The 14,855-nt window shown below is 51.3% G+C and overlaps 5 protein-coding genes across 5 annotated transcripts; 3 read left to right on the top strand and 2 right to left on the bottom strand.

Annotated features, from left to right (window-relative positions):
• Positions 1-1,190: 1,190 nt before the first annotated feature.
• Positions 1,191-4,954, bottom strand: Pdw03_8016 (GPI-anchored cell surface glycoprotein, putative; the record flags this gene model as incomplete). The annotated part of the gene is made up of 4 exons (XM_014677675.1): positions 1,191-1,225; positions 1,284-4,556; positions 4,606-4,793; positions 4,881-4,954. 4 exons carry the CDS (start codon positions 4,952-4,954, stop codon positions 1,191-1,193), a joined length of 3,570 nt encoding a protein of 1,189 aa, XP_014533161.1.
• A 693-nt stretch (positions 4,955-5,647) lies between these two features.
• Positions 5,648-6,314, top strand: Pdw03_8015 (Oxo-4-hydroxy-4-carboxy-5-ureidoimidazoline decarboxylase; the record flags this gene model as incomplete). Its single annotated transcript, XM_066101833.1, has 3 exons — positions 5,648-6,042; positions 6,098-6,197; positions 6,261-6,314. 3 exons carry the CDS (start codon positions 5,648-5,650, stop codon positions 6,312-6,314), a joined length of 549 nt encoding a protein of 182 aa, XP_065956916.1.
• Positions 6,315-6,576: 262 nt separating this feature from the next.
• Pdw03_8014 (WD repeat protein) lies at positions 6,577-9,865 on the top strand (the record flags this gene model as incomplete). The annotated part of the gene is made up of 5 exons (XM_066101832.1): positions 6,577-6,667; positions 6,821-6,975; positions 7,117-7,277; positions 7,475-8,033; positions 8,093-9,865. 5 exons carry the CDS (start codon positions 6,577-6,579, stop codon positions 9,863-9,865), a joined length of 2,739 nt encoding a protein of 912 aa, XP_065956915.1.
• Positions 9,866-11,517: 1,652 nt separating this feature from the next.
• On the top strand, positions 11,518-12,136 carry Pdw03_8013 (Signal recognition particle, SRP9 subunit; the record flags this gene model as incomplete). The annotated part of the gene is made up of 2 exons (XM_014677673.2): positions 11,518-11,589; positions 11,711-12,136. 2 exons carry the CDS (start codon positions 11,518-11,520, stop codon positions 12,134-12,136), a joined length of 498 nt encoding a protein of 165 aa, XP_014533159.2.
• A 501-nt stretch (positions 12,137-12,637) lies between these two features.
• Positions 12,638-14,088, bottom strand: Pdw03_8012 (Ribonucleotide reductase small subunit RnrA, putative; the record flags this gene model as incomplete). The annotated part of the gene is made up of 4 exons (XM_014677672.1): positions 12,638-13,242; positions 13,298-13,631; positions 13,733-13,972; positions 14,059-14,088. 4 exons carry the CDS (start codon positions 14,086-14,088, stop codon positions 12,638-12,640), a joined length of 1,209 nt encoding a protein of 402 aa, XP_014533158.1.
• Positions 14,089-14,855: the final 767 nt, after the last annotated feature.

Genomic DNA, 14,855 nt, shown 5'->3' with positions numbered 1-14,855 from the left:
TTGAACACCCAAAATTTCTCATATCGCTGAACCTTGATGAATAAGACACGACAGAGCTAGCAGACGGGACTATAACACAGCGCCTGACACTTACAGGGCCATTCCCCCAACCACGTTTTCAAGTTGCTGCTTCCTCGCGGCTGTCAAGACACTCTGTCCAACGATTTGCTTTGTCGACAGAGATACTCGCAAATTTCAGGCCTCACCCATCACCGGTTGAAAGAAAGGCGTTGGGTGTCCGAAAGGACAGGTCGATAGGGGCTAATGTCTCCTACGGAATGAATTCGCTAGATATGCACAGCCTAGATGCTAAGCTTTGCTGATCTTCTATCGCTTTGGGGGCTTTATTTCTTCCACTTGATACCCCCTACCCAAAGTAGGTAGACACATCGCTTGAAATAGCACCATGGAGAGAACTTGACTCTCTCCTTCAACTCATATTCTAGTTATTGTAGAAAGCATTGTAGGGAAGTAGTTGGGTCTACGTGTCCTTTCCTAGGCTCACCGCAACAACCTGAGATTCAATGGTATTACCCACCAGCCAGCACACCCGTTGAACATCAGACAAATGGCACACGCAGAATCGAAAGCGAATGAAACGCTCCTTTCAAATCCACTTTCCAAGTTAATCATGCAATCAGAGAGAAATCAGAAAATCAGAAAATCAGAAAATTAGAACATTAGAATATTTAATTAGAATATTAACCCTCTAGAGGAAAGCCATGAGAAAAAGGGAAAAGTGCATTGAATAGAACACCCAACACTCTATGCAAAGGCATAGAGTGTGTATGCAAGAGCAAAGCCAATTAAGAGAAGCGAGCAAAAAGGAGGGGCAAAGAAATACTGTCTGTCTGTCTATACATGGCGAAGAGCAGTAGATTGGTATTTTGAGAAGTGGGGGAAGGAGGAGGAAGAGAAAGAGAAGCTCTTTTGACTCGGAGGGGTATACCAAGAACACGCCACATATATCACAACACATACACACCAGATTGAGAGATGAGAGAGAAAAGATATAGAGATACAGAGAGGATTATAGAAGAGAAATAAGAAATAGATGTCAAAAGGGGTGTAGCAAGATGCGTGTAGTTGGGAAAGACAAGAAAAAGCGAGTGAGCAAGCCCAGAAGAGAATGAAAATGCGAGACAGGATAATCGGCGCGAGGAGTCCTGTCCTGTGACCAAAGGTGAAACTTATTGCTGGTGGGCACAGTGAGCATCGATGAGAGCTGTAGACGATTAGCGAGTTATTCGTGGAATGGCAGGGAGAGGGAAATGGAGGCGTACCCCGAAGAGCAGAGGCTTGCCCCTCTCGGGATTCACAAGCACACTGGAGCGTATTTCCATCTAGGAAGTCAAGCACGATGCTGTTGGGCAATTCTTGCATGTCTTCATCGGGAAGACACGGAGTGCGGAACTCGGTGAGATGGTAGCGTTTAGTCATGTTCCGAGTGGTAGCATCATTGGTGCCAGGCGTGAGAACAACATATCCCTCTTCATCGATACGCATGACCCGACGCTTCCACAGAAGAGTCTTGGGGAACTGGACGTTCACCTCGCCAATTTCAATAGGCTCTGAAGTACGCGAGCTCGCAGACTCTGGAGTCTCACCAGATTCATCTGTCAAGGCGGGAACACACTCCTCTTCCTTGACTGGCGTGCTGAGGGCGCCGATGATGCTGCGGCGAGAGTTGGATGTGATCGATGACATGCGGCGCATGATTTGCGAGGTGCGAGGTGTTTTATTATCTTCGGATGCGGACGAGGCAGACTGGACGCTATCGTCAGTCCACGGGTGCGAGGAGAGAGAGAGGCGGCTTCCGGGACGGCTGTCCGGACGGCTGTCGAAATGGCTGTCGGGATGGCTGTCAGGTCGGCTGCAGGGGCGAGACGTCGGTTGGCGACTAGATGCAGTAGATGACGTTGACATGCTTCGACTGTGGAGAATGCTGGCAGGCTCGATGGGCGAGGCCAGAGGGAGTGGTGCCTCGGCTGTCTCATGCTCCACTGTCAAAGGACTAGTCGGGGGCTTGACAGCATCAGACTCCGAGGGCTCAAATCCGGGAGACCCGGGAGGGGTATCCGCATCGCGCAAGATACGGGACGTTATGGAAACAGAGGTAGCGGGCCGAGCAACATCCACAGACACCTGACGGCTATGCCGACTCAAGCTCGCCGCACGGGTAAAGCTGTCAGGGACGTGAGCAGAATGCAAGGTGCTTGGTGGGGTGGGTTCGTAGCCCCCGCTGGGCAACGAGATAGATGTACGTTTGCGATGGTTCTCGAAAGACGACGAGGCTGGTGGCCCACCTATAGCCGGACTTGCACCCAAGGGAGGGCCTTCTCGGCTCGAGAACTTTTCAAGAGCCTTGATACGACTGGAAATTCCAGAGGAGACGTTGATCTTCTTGGCCACGAGTACCGGCGGAGGCGGGCCATTTTCAGAATGAGAGCTAGAAATGGACCGGCCCACTGGGAGAGCTTGCATACCCGACGATGATCCCATGAATGGGCTAGAGACGGCGCGCGAATTTCTCCAAGCGTGATCGATGCCGTTGGATGATTTCACAGATACTGGTCTGGCCTCCTGAACAGTAGCCGAGGTCAACTCCTCCATGAACGAATCGTCGGAAAGGAGGTTGTCGTCGTCCGAGAATTCAAGGGTTGGCACTTGAAGAGGCTCCAGGAGGACCCTGCGCCTCTGGTCCAGGGTCAAAGGTTCGGCTTTATCGGAAATTGGGTGATCAGGGGTCGGCTCTTCCGCCTCGATTGGGACAAAAACGGGATTGGATTGGGTTTCCGTGCCAGTGATTTTTGGAGGGGTTATAGAGGAGGCGGAGGGGAGGGGAACCGCCTGGCGGACCTCTGCTAAGACAGGCACCTCAGAAAACTCGTCAGTTGGCACATATGCAACGGGGGGAAGTTCGAAATGGGTTTCGGGGATGTCCCCTGAATCAGGTCGTTGGGCAGGTTCATTTTGAAGTGGGACGCCAGGATTAGAGGCAGGTGGGGCGAGACTAGGGATTGCGGAGACCTCGTGCTCAGTGCGTGTTTCATCCTCAGGGGGTGTCTGTAGTTTTTCTGCGTTCACAGTCTCGGAAGATGTAGCAGCGAGAGCTGCTGTGATGAAATTTTCAGCACTTGTGATCGTAGGCAATGACCCATCCTCCTCGCTAGCAGGAGAGAGATCGGCAATTTGTTCGAGAACAGCCTCGGACTTTGGGTCACTCGGCTCTGGAGCAAATTCGGGAATGTGCTCAGCGACGGCCTCAATGGTATGCTCAGGAGCGGATTCAACAATAGTTTCAGGAACAGATGCGTGGACAATTTCAAGAGCGGAGTCACGAACGGGCTCGAAGGCGGGTTTTAGAATAGCCTCGGGAACAAGCTCAGGGGCGGCCTCAGGAGGCAACTCCTGCTGGTCTTGTTGAATTGTCTCAGGCTCCGACAGCAGCATTTCATAATCAGGGTAGTGAATCTGAATGAGGTTCTCTTTATCGTCATCCAAATCCTCGGCAATATCCTTCACCGGGTTGAGTTCTTCTTCTTCCGAGGTCTGCTTCTTCTTCGTTTCCTCCGCACGCTTGGCCAGATTCTTCCTTCTTTGCTGCAAAGCCTTCATTAAACGTTCTTTCTCAGGGGTTAATCCCGATGAGGTCGATAAGGCTCCAAGTGATTTGGCGCCAGGGGAAAGTTGAGGTCTCGAAATAGGAATGGAGGGGGGTGGGACCAGCAAAGGTGGGACTGGCGGGACACGACTGGTGGGCTTAGTTGCGAAAGTGCTCCCCTGAGATCGAGGGCGTGCATCCCCATTTTGCTTCCGCACGGAAGAAGGGCGCATATTTGTCGGTAGGGAGGCAACGGGGCGCTGGTCTACATTTCGAGAACTACCTGCTGTGCGGGGCCTTCCACTGCTATCCACGGACGGTCGGGGTCCCAGCTTAACCTTTGGGATGTGTCCCGCGGCCCGTTCCAAATCTCGGAGCGAGGGGCGCCTGGATTGGGTGGACAACCGGGCCTCTTCGGAAGGACGGGGGAATTCATCCAAGATAGTTCGGTACCTGGAACTGGAGCGAGAGCGGTCTGATCGGGTGGATTTGGGGGACATTTTTGCGGACGGAGGTTCGATGGGACTCCCTCGAGAGATTGTGGCTCTGGAGCTCGCCCGAGATGGAGGTGGCATGGGATCGACTGACGCCTTTTCGCTTTCTGGGGATGTCGGAGGTAGTTCTGGCCCCGCGGGCGGATCAATTGGTGACGGCATTAGGGTAGCTTCCGACATGACACTCGGTCTGCGTTGAGCCTCCGACTGGGGAGGTAGGATCGATGTGAGAGATTCATCTTTTGTGCCACTTTCCTCTGCATCTTCCGTGATTTCCATCAACCGGCCGCGGCGAAGAGAGCTTGAAGAAGAAGAAGTGACCGAGGTCGAGGCGGTATGGAGGAGACAGGCGGAGGACAAGGCGCTTTCGGTGAGATCGGAGGCTTTGGACAGAGGAAGTACGGTGTCGTTTGGGGTGAATTTGTCGGTGACGGACTGGAATTGGACATTGCTTCGGGCTGGGACATCTTAGCCCAATTCCTATGGCAAGGTGGTTGATGGGCATACCTATGATGATCCGGGATAACCCCTCCGGCATGTAGCGGATGATCACTTTTCTGCGCCGGTATTGAAGGAAGCCATAGAGCGGCGAGCATTCCTCGTAGCCATCGATGGCATTCCGGATTTCAGGCACCCCGCCGGTGCCTCGTTCGTGAAGGGCAATCTCATCTCTTGAAATGTAGTGTAGTAGAAACCTGAAACATAAATAGGGACGTCAGTACCGGTTCATGTATGTGTCGCACGGTGGGCAAGTTGAAACACCGGGGAAAGGGGGCACTCACCATCCGCCCGCGTCGGCCAAGGCACTTTGGTAGGCTTCCACGACGGGGGCAGTATCAAGCCCATTCAAAGACATAGCGTGAGCCGCATGGAGGTCAGAAGAGGCGCAATGCCGAAGGTAATGGATGTGAAGAAGAGAAAATAGGGGAGAAATGTGGTCCCAGAGAGCGGGTAAAGACACTAAAAGTCGACTTGGGATCGGATCTCAAGATCGCGATGTGCCCAATCAAGGCCGAAGTGCAGATTTGGCTGTTTCATGAAAACTAAGTTACAAAGTTGGTTTTAGGCGAACTCTTCTCAGGGGGAACATGTTCTCATTTGGCTCCACCTTTTTGTTCATCCCAATTTACACTATCAGAGTCTTGAATCGGAAAAAAAAAGGACTCAAGTACTTGTATTCTTCGGGATGTTAAGCGGTAGACAGTCCAAAGGCACATTCTCTAGGAGAAAATATATGAGCTCCAGGGGATTGCTGTCAAGAAAAACAAGCTAGCGGACAGAGGTTTACATGTTAAATGCAACATTTGGATTGAGACACGCTAACTAAATATATAAATAGACTATCATTGATAATGAAGAATGACAATAGTGACCATCTCCAAAACCAAGAGACACCCTCCCAAGTGCTCCCGTACTTCCTCCCCGTACTATTCCCGCTGTGCTCCGCCTCGGGGTCCTCCGAAAGCGGGAACTCAGATATCAACTGGATCCTTCGATCCGTGATGGCAATCCATTCCCTTTCACCCTCTTCTATGCAAAAACCGACCACATGGCCGACCTTCCCTCGCTATCGATCCCTTCCCTATCCCACGAGACCCAGCTTCGGGTGCTGGATACCCTCTTTGAACCCTCCCCAGAGCTCCACCGACTAATGATTCCCGTGCTGGCCAGTCAGACGTTCTCTTCGTACAGCAGCCTCATTGATGCTGTAGGGGGTCACATGTCTACACTCGCTGCCTCAAATTCACCTACCGATCGAGACGTGCTCTTGGGCATCTTGGGATCGCACCCACGTCTTGGTCGGGCTTCCGCCAACCCAGAACATCTGAGTGAGCTAAGTAGGAAGGAACAGGCCCAATTGAATGAAGGCGCAGAGGAACGGGCGGAGAAATTACGAGCACTGAATGCGGAATACGAGGAGAAGTTTCCGGGGTTGCGGTTTGTGTAGGGGTCTCCGTTTCTTGCGTAACTGGCTACAACACATAATGACTGGAGATAGTACATTTGTCAATGGACGTAGTCGCGACCTGATCATGGTTGAAATGCGCCAGCGCATTGACCGGGCCAATGCGGCGAAAGAGATTGAAGAGACCGTTCAGGTAGGATTCTCTTATCGGTGCATTGCTCTACCAAGTATATATACCAAGTACTGACCTTCGAAGGGGATGTGTGATATTGCAAAGGACCGAGCAAGAAAGCTGTCATCCCACCATTAATAGAATTTCATGTTCGAGACTCTTTTAATCTGATGCCCATTGTTACATTCTCAAGCAAATAAGAAAGATCAGCACTGAAGGGTCCAAAGTCTCCACCCTCATCGCCCCCATTTGATGTCATCCAGCGCTATCCGGTGTTTGCCGCTTTTAATTTGCTTATCTTGACCTTTTTTTTCGATCTTTTTTTGAATTCCAGTCTCTGTGAATAGGGTACATTTCCATTTGAATAGTACTCCATACCACCCCTCATGCGACTGAACACATGGCGGAGGGAAGCAGTAATCTCCACCTACGAGTCGCGACGACCCCCGCGAAAACTGATTTGACCCCCTCCGGAACCTCCACATTCCCCGGTAAGTTGGACGTGGGATCTTTCCAGGAAGTTCGAAAATTGGAATCTGGTCGGGTCTAGAGAAATTTTCTCCATTGACCACTGACTCTAGACTGAATACGCGCTAGAAAGAAAAGAAAAACTTGTCCACGGAAGATGCTGACGGAACCATCAGGCTCGGCAACATCGGATGTTCCCTCGGGCTCGACTTATAGTCTACAGGATGCTCGAAATTCCAGACGGTCGGTTGTTGCTAGCTCTTTACGGGATCCGACCTCGCACACCCCCCTCGAGAAGACCGAGTCAAGCGCCATAGATCCGTTATCCCAGGTAAGCTCTCACAGACCTGCACCGAATAGACACTTCCCTCGGTTCGATCAGGTGCTTGTCTGCTTGGTGCAACCCCGCATTTGAGATGCAGCGGAGATGCAGGAGCCCAGCTGACAGGAGGGCCGTGTTCTGTCATTGTAGCACATTATCAAACGCACCAATACCCAAAAATCCATCCCCCTGAAATTACTGGGCAGAGCGTCATATGAAGCAGAGGCCGTGGGATCCGAATACGGTCAACCAGAGCCAAGCCCGACACGGGGGGATGCATTGCCTACCTCAAAACCCCCCAAAGAGAAGAAGTGAGTTTTCCGACCTTGTCAGCTTGTATGAAGAACTACAACCACGCCGACGGTTTGTGTTGCCGACAGTTGTGTGCCGGGAGTTTCTTTGCGCCTCCCCGCATACTCCATTTGAGAAGATCCATCCCCCGGATTCTCGCCATCATATGCAATTTATTACCAGCGACTGACCCGTGGTTTGCTCTTTTCAACTACAGAAAAGGTGTCTCCTTCCTCAGTCGAATCATTGGAAACAAGAAGAAAGATCAGCTGTCGGAGGCGGAAGATGAGACCTCGGACCCTGAAGCATACCGCATGTCCGTTGACACTTCGCATCCAATTGGATTCATACCGCGACACCCTGCTCCGTCAAAATACTTGAAGGTGCGAGCGCATTACAAAAAGGATAAGACGTTCAACCGTGTGTTTCTGGCCCAGGAACTGCAGGGCAGCGGCCCATCACCCAAACCCCCAGATCGACGGATATCTATATCTTCGGCCTTGTCGCAGAGTGGCGATCACACTGGAAAGGCCGTCTGGGCCCTCACGTTTTCTAAGGATGGTAAATATCTCGCGGCCGCTGGCCAGGACCGGAAGGTCCGGGTCTGGGCTGTTATCACTACACCAGAGGAGCGCGAGGATGCCAATGGAGACGAAGAGGCAACGCCCGTAGATGCACAAGATCATTCCGGCCTGAAGGCGCCTGTGTTTCAGCCAGAGCCCGTTCAGGTGTATGACAGTCACACAGGGAGCATACTGGATTTGAGCTGGAGTAAGGTATGCATTCTCAGAACAGTCAACACGATAGGAAACTGCCATGCTGACCTAAAAGTCAGAACAACTTCCTTCTCTCGTCGTCAATGGACAAGACAGTGCGACTATGGCATGTCTCTCGACCGGAATGTCTTTGCTGTTTCCAACACAGTGATTTTGTGACTTCGATCCAATTCCACCCACGTGACGACCGATTTTTCCTTGCTGGATCTCTCGACACGAAACTGCGACTCTGGAGTATCCCAGATAAGAGCGTGGCTTTTGTGACTGCTGTACCCGACATGATCACGGCTGTGGCATTCACTCCGGATGGCCGACACTCCATCGCCGGATGTTTGAATGGCATGCTGAACATCTATGACACCGAGGGCCTGAAACTAGCAGCGCAGATCCATGTACGATCGGCCCGTGGGCGGAACGCCAAGGGTAGCAAAATCACTGGAATTGATACAATGACGTTTCCCCGGGACGGTGCAATGGATGATACCCAGGGTGATATCAAGTTGCTGGTTACCAGCAACGACTCCCGCATCAGGTTGTACGACTTCAAAGATCGATCACTGGTGGCTAAATTCCGCGGGAACGAGAACACCTGCAGCCAAATTAGAGCTACATTCACCAATGATGGCAGGTACATTATATGTGGAAGTGAGGATCGCAGGGCATACGTGTGGCCAATTGGGACAGTGCAACAAGATTCCGAAAAGCAGGCCGTAGAGGTATTCGAGACACAGTCGGCCATGGTAACAGCTGCAATCATGGCACCGACTCAAACGAAACGGGTACTGGCGCTATCAGAAGACCCGATCTACGACATCTGCAATCCGCCCCCGGTAGCGCTACTGGGTCCGGAGTCAACCGACCCTTCAAAGAAAACAAGCTCCGACAAAGAACGTGACCCTCAAAAGCAGTCTGCATCCACACCTCGCCTATCCATCGTCAGCAAAATGGCCCTCGATTCCCCTTCGTACCTCGCACGATCCAAGCATCCAGACGGAGAGATCATCGTGATCGCCGACTATTCCGGCAAGATCAAAGTCCTCCGACAAGACTGTGCGTATCAAAAACGACGCTTCGAAAACTGGGACGCCAATTCCACTATCTCACGCCGGATCCTCAATCGCTCCAACTCCGCACGCCGCAGCATCGCCTCCTCAGGAAAGGACTCGTCCCACAAAACCCCGTCCGAGCGCATCATCTCATGGCGCAACTCCGTCGTCCGCCACGGCCGCTCGAGCATCGAAGTCTCTCGTGCCGGCCTCCGAACCCGCACCCCATCCCCGCAACACCGCCCGGCAATCTCTAGACTGGCATCTTCCCGCCCTTCAAACGAATCACCATCCGTCTTCACTGCATCCCCACCCCCATCGCCACACCGACTCCGCTTCGACAGCAACCGCACAAGCGAAGACATGAGCCGCGCAAGTGGAAACAACAATGGTCGTGCAAACGTCTCAACCTCCAACTCTCAACCTCCCCCCGAAGTTACCTCCTCCGCAGATTTCCTGACCACCAACAAAGCACAAGATAACCCGCTTTGTTTGCAGGGTCACCGCAGCTACGCTTACTGGAACAAGATTGCGCACGATGCGCTGGCTATGCAGTCCCGGAACTCGAATGACTTGCTTAGTCCGGATAATATCCCGTCGCGCGAGCGCAATATGAGTACTTCGGGAGGTAGTTTGTTGAGCAGTGACTATACCTCTTCAATGGGTGATGCCGAGGAAGACGTGCTAAAGTGTGACAATTGTCATGGGACGAGTTTTCGCGGTGTTAGGGGGAGGGATGGGAAGCAGAAACTTATTTGTTCGGAGTGTCATCGGCCTGTTTCTTGAGTCTTTTTGTGTGGTTATGGATGTCTGTGGATGCCTTCCGTGGGGGAAACAAAAAAGAAACTTCTACGATCTATGATTTTCTGGGAGATATGATAGGATTTGGCGTTTTGTTTCGGCAGAATGGATACATATGGGAGGAAAATTAGGATGGGTGCGTGTTGGTTTTTTGTTTACTGTAATAACGATGTCGATAAGTTTTGTTTAATGTGTAAATGGTGCTCGGCCTTGATAGCAAGGCGGGTGCAGTATCAGATGCAATGAGAGATGATTCACTGGAACATGGAGGTATCCTTGAAGAGACCAGGTGTAGTGCATCGTTGTCCAACTGGAGGATGTTTCATCCGAAGCTTTCTTCATTCCCACTCAAACCTCCATGCAGGGTGTTGTAGACATTCATCCATTCTGTATCCCACCCAAACAAGACATCCCGAACCCTTCGCCCTCCTCCATCTCCCTAACATCCTCAACAACTATGTATCCAACACCTGACAGAAGATGTCAAACCTAGCCTCATCTCCCCATGACGTGGTCACCACGGAATCGAACGTCTTATTGACGCTTCCCGTCAGCAACATCGGATTAGATCTCGGATTAGATCTCGCGTCGTGCTTTCGATACGACCGCGTGTGCGAGAGCGGCGCTGTATCGCCGCAGTTTCCCGCTACCATGTGTATATGCTGCTTGTAGCGGGGCTTGAATACCTCGTGGGTCATGTTGGTCTTGCGTGGTGCGCAGACCATCACGCGGTATACCATGGTGATAGGTTTGAGGGTTGATTGCGAGTGACTGTAGGTGATTATAAGTGTGTTCGGGACCCTGGTTTGAAGGAGTGGCTATGATGCTATTCGGAAGTCTGGTATACAAGGCTTCTACCACTGCCCAAGTGGAAACGGAGGTGATTATGCACGCAACAATTTTCTATCCGGAAGATGTGAGTCGACTCTTGGGGTTTGCAAGAGTTCCTTGTAATTTTGGCGTGTCTAGTTTCCCTGTGGCTTTCTGTATCTTCTAGGAACTTTCTGGGTAGGCTGACATGTACTACAAGTATCTGGGGGCCTCGTGCAGCTGACTTCTAGCCTGGAATGATGAACGTGGACGATCAAGAGATATTTTTTTGTGGATCCTGATGTTAAATAGATCTGTGTCTCTGGTACAATTTTCATTGATCACTTGAGCAGGTATTCCAACTTCGATGATCCTGTCACAGGGTCATGATGTAGGAAGGAGGTCCTGAGGTCACATTCTCCACAAAGAAGAGGATGAAAATAGGCACCTTTCGACGTTTCGTAAAAGATCTCAGAAAGTGGGCAGAGAAAAGAAGTTGTTGAAGTACTTTCTGATAAAGAAGAATGCCAGTTAGTGACGACTATTGCGATTGCACGTACAAATTGCGGAGTGAACGGTCTTGGTGCCAAGACATGGAAAAAGCCGCCAGCACACTGACAACACCTCCACACTCTCTCCACCCACCAACCCTCCCACCAATTCCTCTCTCGAATCTTGACTCTCAGCGGATATTTCCTTTTGATCCGCGATCATTCACCCTGAGAAATTTCCCACAACACCGAGATACCCACCTACCAACCTGCGCATCCCACCACACCTCTCAACCCCAAACCGCGAGCTCTACAGACGCTCACCATCACTCCAAAATGCCCTACCTACCCACCTCTCAGGCCTATCTGGAGCAGTCAGCGCAGTTATTACAAGCGTACCCAGACACAGTAAGCACTTCGAACCTCCCATCCTAACTCCAACCCGCCATCCAATCTTCCACACCGCGTCCCCCCACAGCAAACCCCAATTCCAATGTCAATCCACCAAACTAACAGCCCCAATCCCCAGACCCGGATCGTAACAAAATACAACTTCCCCACAAACCGACGAGGAAACATGATCCGAGCCCACAAGTCCAAAGTCCGCAAAGACGCCAAAGCCAGCGATGCTTCCTCAACCACACCCGCACCACCAACCACCGCAATCGCAACCCTCACGCTGAAGACATTCAACCCAACGACAGGAATATGTCTGCACTACCGCACAAATAAGGCACAGGAAGTCGGCCGTTTGATCACGAGTCTGGGCAAGCTGGCTGCCGGTGCTGATGTAGCGGGTTTGGGGTTATCGGCTGCGGCTCCTTCTGCGGGCGCGGATGTGGAGATGGTTGATGCTCCTGCCCCTGCCGCTGCCGAGGAGGCTGCGCCGGTTGTTGGCAAGGCGCAGGGACAAGGTGCGAAGGGGAAGAAGAAGGGTGGGAAGGGGAAGCGGTAAATCAAACGGGGTTTCTGAGAATCGCATTCATCACTTTGTTTCTTATGCTTCTTTTCGCTTGTTACTTGTTATGATGCATTCAGAGATGTGGGCATGAGGTCTTTTGATACCGGGAATAAGATACCGACTATGCACATCCACAGACGGTGCTGTGATGTGAAACGGCGTTTCAAGAGTCTGAAGTAGGAATGGGGCTGGCCAATTGACACCTGGTACTGATAGGGGACATTTTCATTATATTCAACTACAATCAATCCAAGATAGATGGAGGAGGTGATTCGAAGATCTAGATACAGAGGATCCGCCATCATCCATGGACATTTGAGTTCAGGATGGACCAGGGGGGAAGAAAAAAAAAAGGAAAAAAAAAACGCCGTTCCGATGCAAGCGTTCAAACGGTAACTGCGTCAATCAATAAAAGACAGAATAAGAAAAGCATAATATCGCGTGAAAGGGGAGAGGGTATAAAACAACACAAGAGGGAAGGGAAAAGGACACCGTCTAGAAGTCCTCATCGAAGTTGAGACCGTCGCTTACGACCTTCTCGCCCTCAGCGTTGACCTCCTGCTTGGTGCTGGCCATGACACCAGCCTTCTGGTAGTCACCGACACGCTTCTCGAAGAAGTTGGTCTTGCCAGCCAGAGAGATAGACTCCATGAAGTCAAAGGGGTTGGTAGCGTTGTAGTACTTCTTGTTGCCGAGGGCCACCAGCAGGCGGTCAGCGACGAACTCAATGTACTCGCACATCAGCTTGGAGTTCATGCCAAGCAGACCGCAGGGAAGGGCGTCAGTCAGGAACTCCTGCTCGATTCCGACGGCCTCAACAATGATGTCCTGAACCAACTTGGGGTCGGGGCGGTGGTTCATGTGGGAGAACAGCAGACAAGCGAAATCAGTGTGGAGACCCTCGTCACGAGAGATCAACTCGTTGGAGAATGTGAGACCAGGCATCAGGCCACGCTTCTTCAGCCAGAAGATGGACGCGAATGAGCCAGAGAAGAAGATACCCTCGACAGCAGCGAAGGCAACCAGACGCGAAGCGAAGGTTGATTCGTGGTCGCTAATCCATCGGAGGGCCCAGTTGGCCTTCTTGGCAATGCACGGGACTAAAGATTCAGTTAGATAAGGCAACAAAACCAAGTCGATCAGAGTACGACTTACTAGTGTCAATGGCATCGAAAAGGTAGGTACGCTGCTTAGGCTCATTAATGTAGGTGTCGATGAGCAGGGAGTAGGTCTCGGAGTGGATGTTTTCCATCATGATCTGGAAGCCGTAGAAGCAACGGGCCTCGGGGATCTGAACCTCTCCACTGAAGCGCTCGACAAGGTTCTCGTTGACAATGCCGTCGGAGGCGGCGAAGAAGGCGAGGACATGGGAGATAAAGTAACGCTCGTCGTCGTTCAGGCGGTTGTGCCAGTCGTGAAGATCCTTGGAGAGATCAATCTCCTCAGCAGTCCAGAAGGAGGCTTCGGCTTTCTTGTACATTTGCCAGATCTGTTGACACAAGGGGTCTGGTTAGCTTCCATGTATGAGGTGGCAGGACAGTTTTGGCGATTTTCACTTTACGCGTGAAACGCGTCAACAACGTGACTTACCTCGTGGTACTTGATAGGGAACATGACGAAACGGTGGGGGTTCTCCTGGAGGAGGGGCTCTGAGGCTTCCATCTCCTTGATGGTAAGAGCCTTGGACGCGTGGGACTTCTCGGTGGACTTCTCAATGGGGGTGTTGACTGCCTTGAGAGACGCAGGCGCGTTCTCCTTGCCAGCCAACTGGAAGTCGAGCTTCTTGACGGGTGAGTCACTCATCTTGAGGTTCTCGAGTGAGGAGGCAGCCTAGGGAAGAACAAATATTAACTCAAACGAACTTCACAACGCGTCTGGCGCGAGAGGCAAGAGGCGAAAAGTGTGATATCACATACCTGTTTCGAGGGAGTGACTTGAGCGGCCATTGGAACAAGTATGTGAAGAATGTTATATCACTGGGCAATTCAAACAGACAGCAAGTAAGAATGAAATAACTGCTTTGAGAGTGTGATGGGAGATTTGAAGTTGGACGAGGGAAGAGAAACTCGATTAAGTACTGCCGATTTCTCTTTAGCGCGACGTGCGAAGTCACGTCGCACGTGACTGCGCGAATCACTTAGGTAATGTACGGCGCGTCCACGGGTCTGTTTCCCAGCCCTTCTTTCCTATTTGGGCAACTCTTTTCTCATCCCAACATCCGAAAGGATCGTCATTGACCGTGCTCCATTCCAGCTCCATTCTTGTGCATGTTTACATGGGCTTTTCTACTCTGTACATCTACATATCACTACTTCCATGAACCTACAACCTAAGACATCAACAACTCCCACGCGTCTCTAGTTTTTTTTTCAGTCCCCACTATTGATTGCGATCAGATAAGCCAGAGAGACCACAAAAACGCGTGACGCGACTAGGCAAAACAGTCGGATTTACGGATCTAAATGATTTAATGATTGGGTCTAGATCCAAGCGTTAGCCTCATCATTCGCCAATTTATAGCTCATTATCCATAGCGTAAGGGTGTGCTCCCCGCACATGCGTTCAATCTGCTGTATAGGTACTCCATACCTATGTTGATATCTACGAATGTTCTAAGGGTTCTTCTTCGTCAATCATTATGTATAGTTTAGTTTAAACAAGCCGAGTAACATGTGGCAGCTCCTGTCAAGTCATATGAATGAAGGATCGTTTC

The sequence above is a fragment of the Penicillium digitatum genome, chromosome 3 (assembly GCF_016767815.1).
Source record: "Penicillium digitatum chromosome 3, complete sequence".
NCBI classification, from domain to species: domain Eukaryota; kingdom Fungi; phylum Ascomycota; class Eurotiomycetes; order Eurotiales; family Aspergillaceae; genus Penicillium; species Penicillium digitatum.
This window is presented reverse-complemented; position numbering and strand designations above follow the sequence as displayed.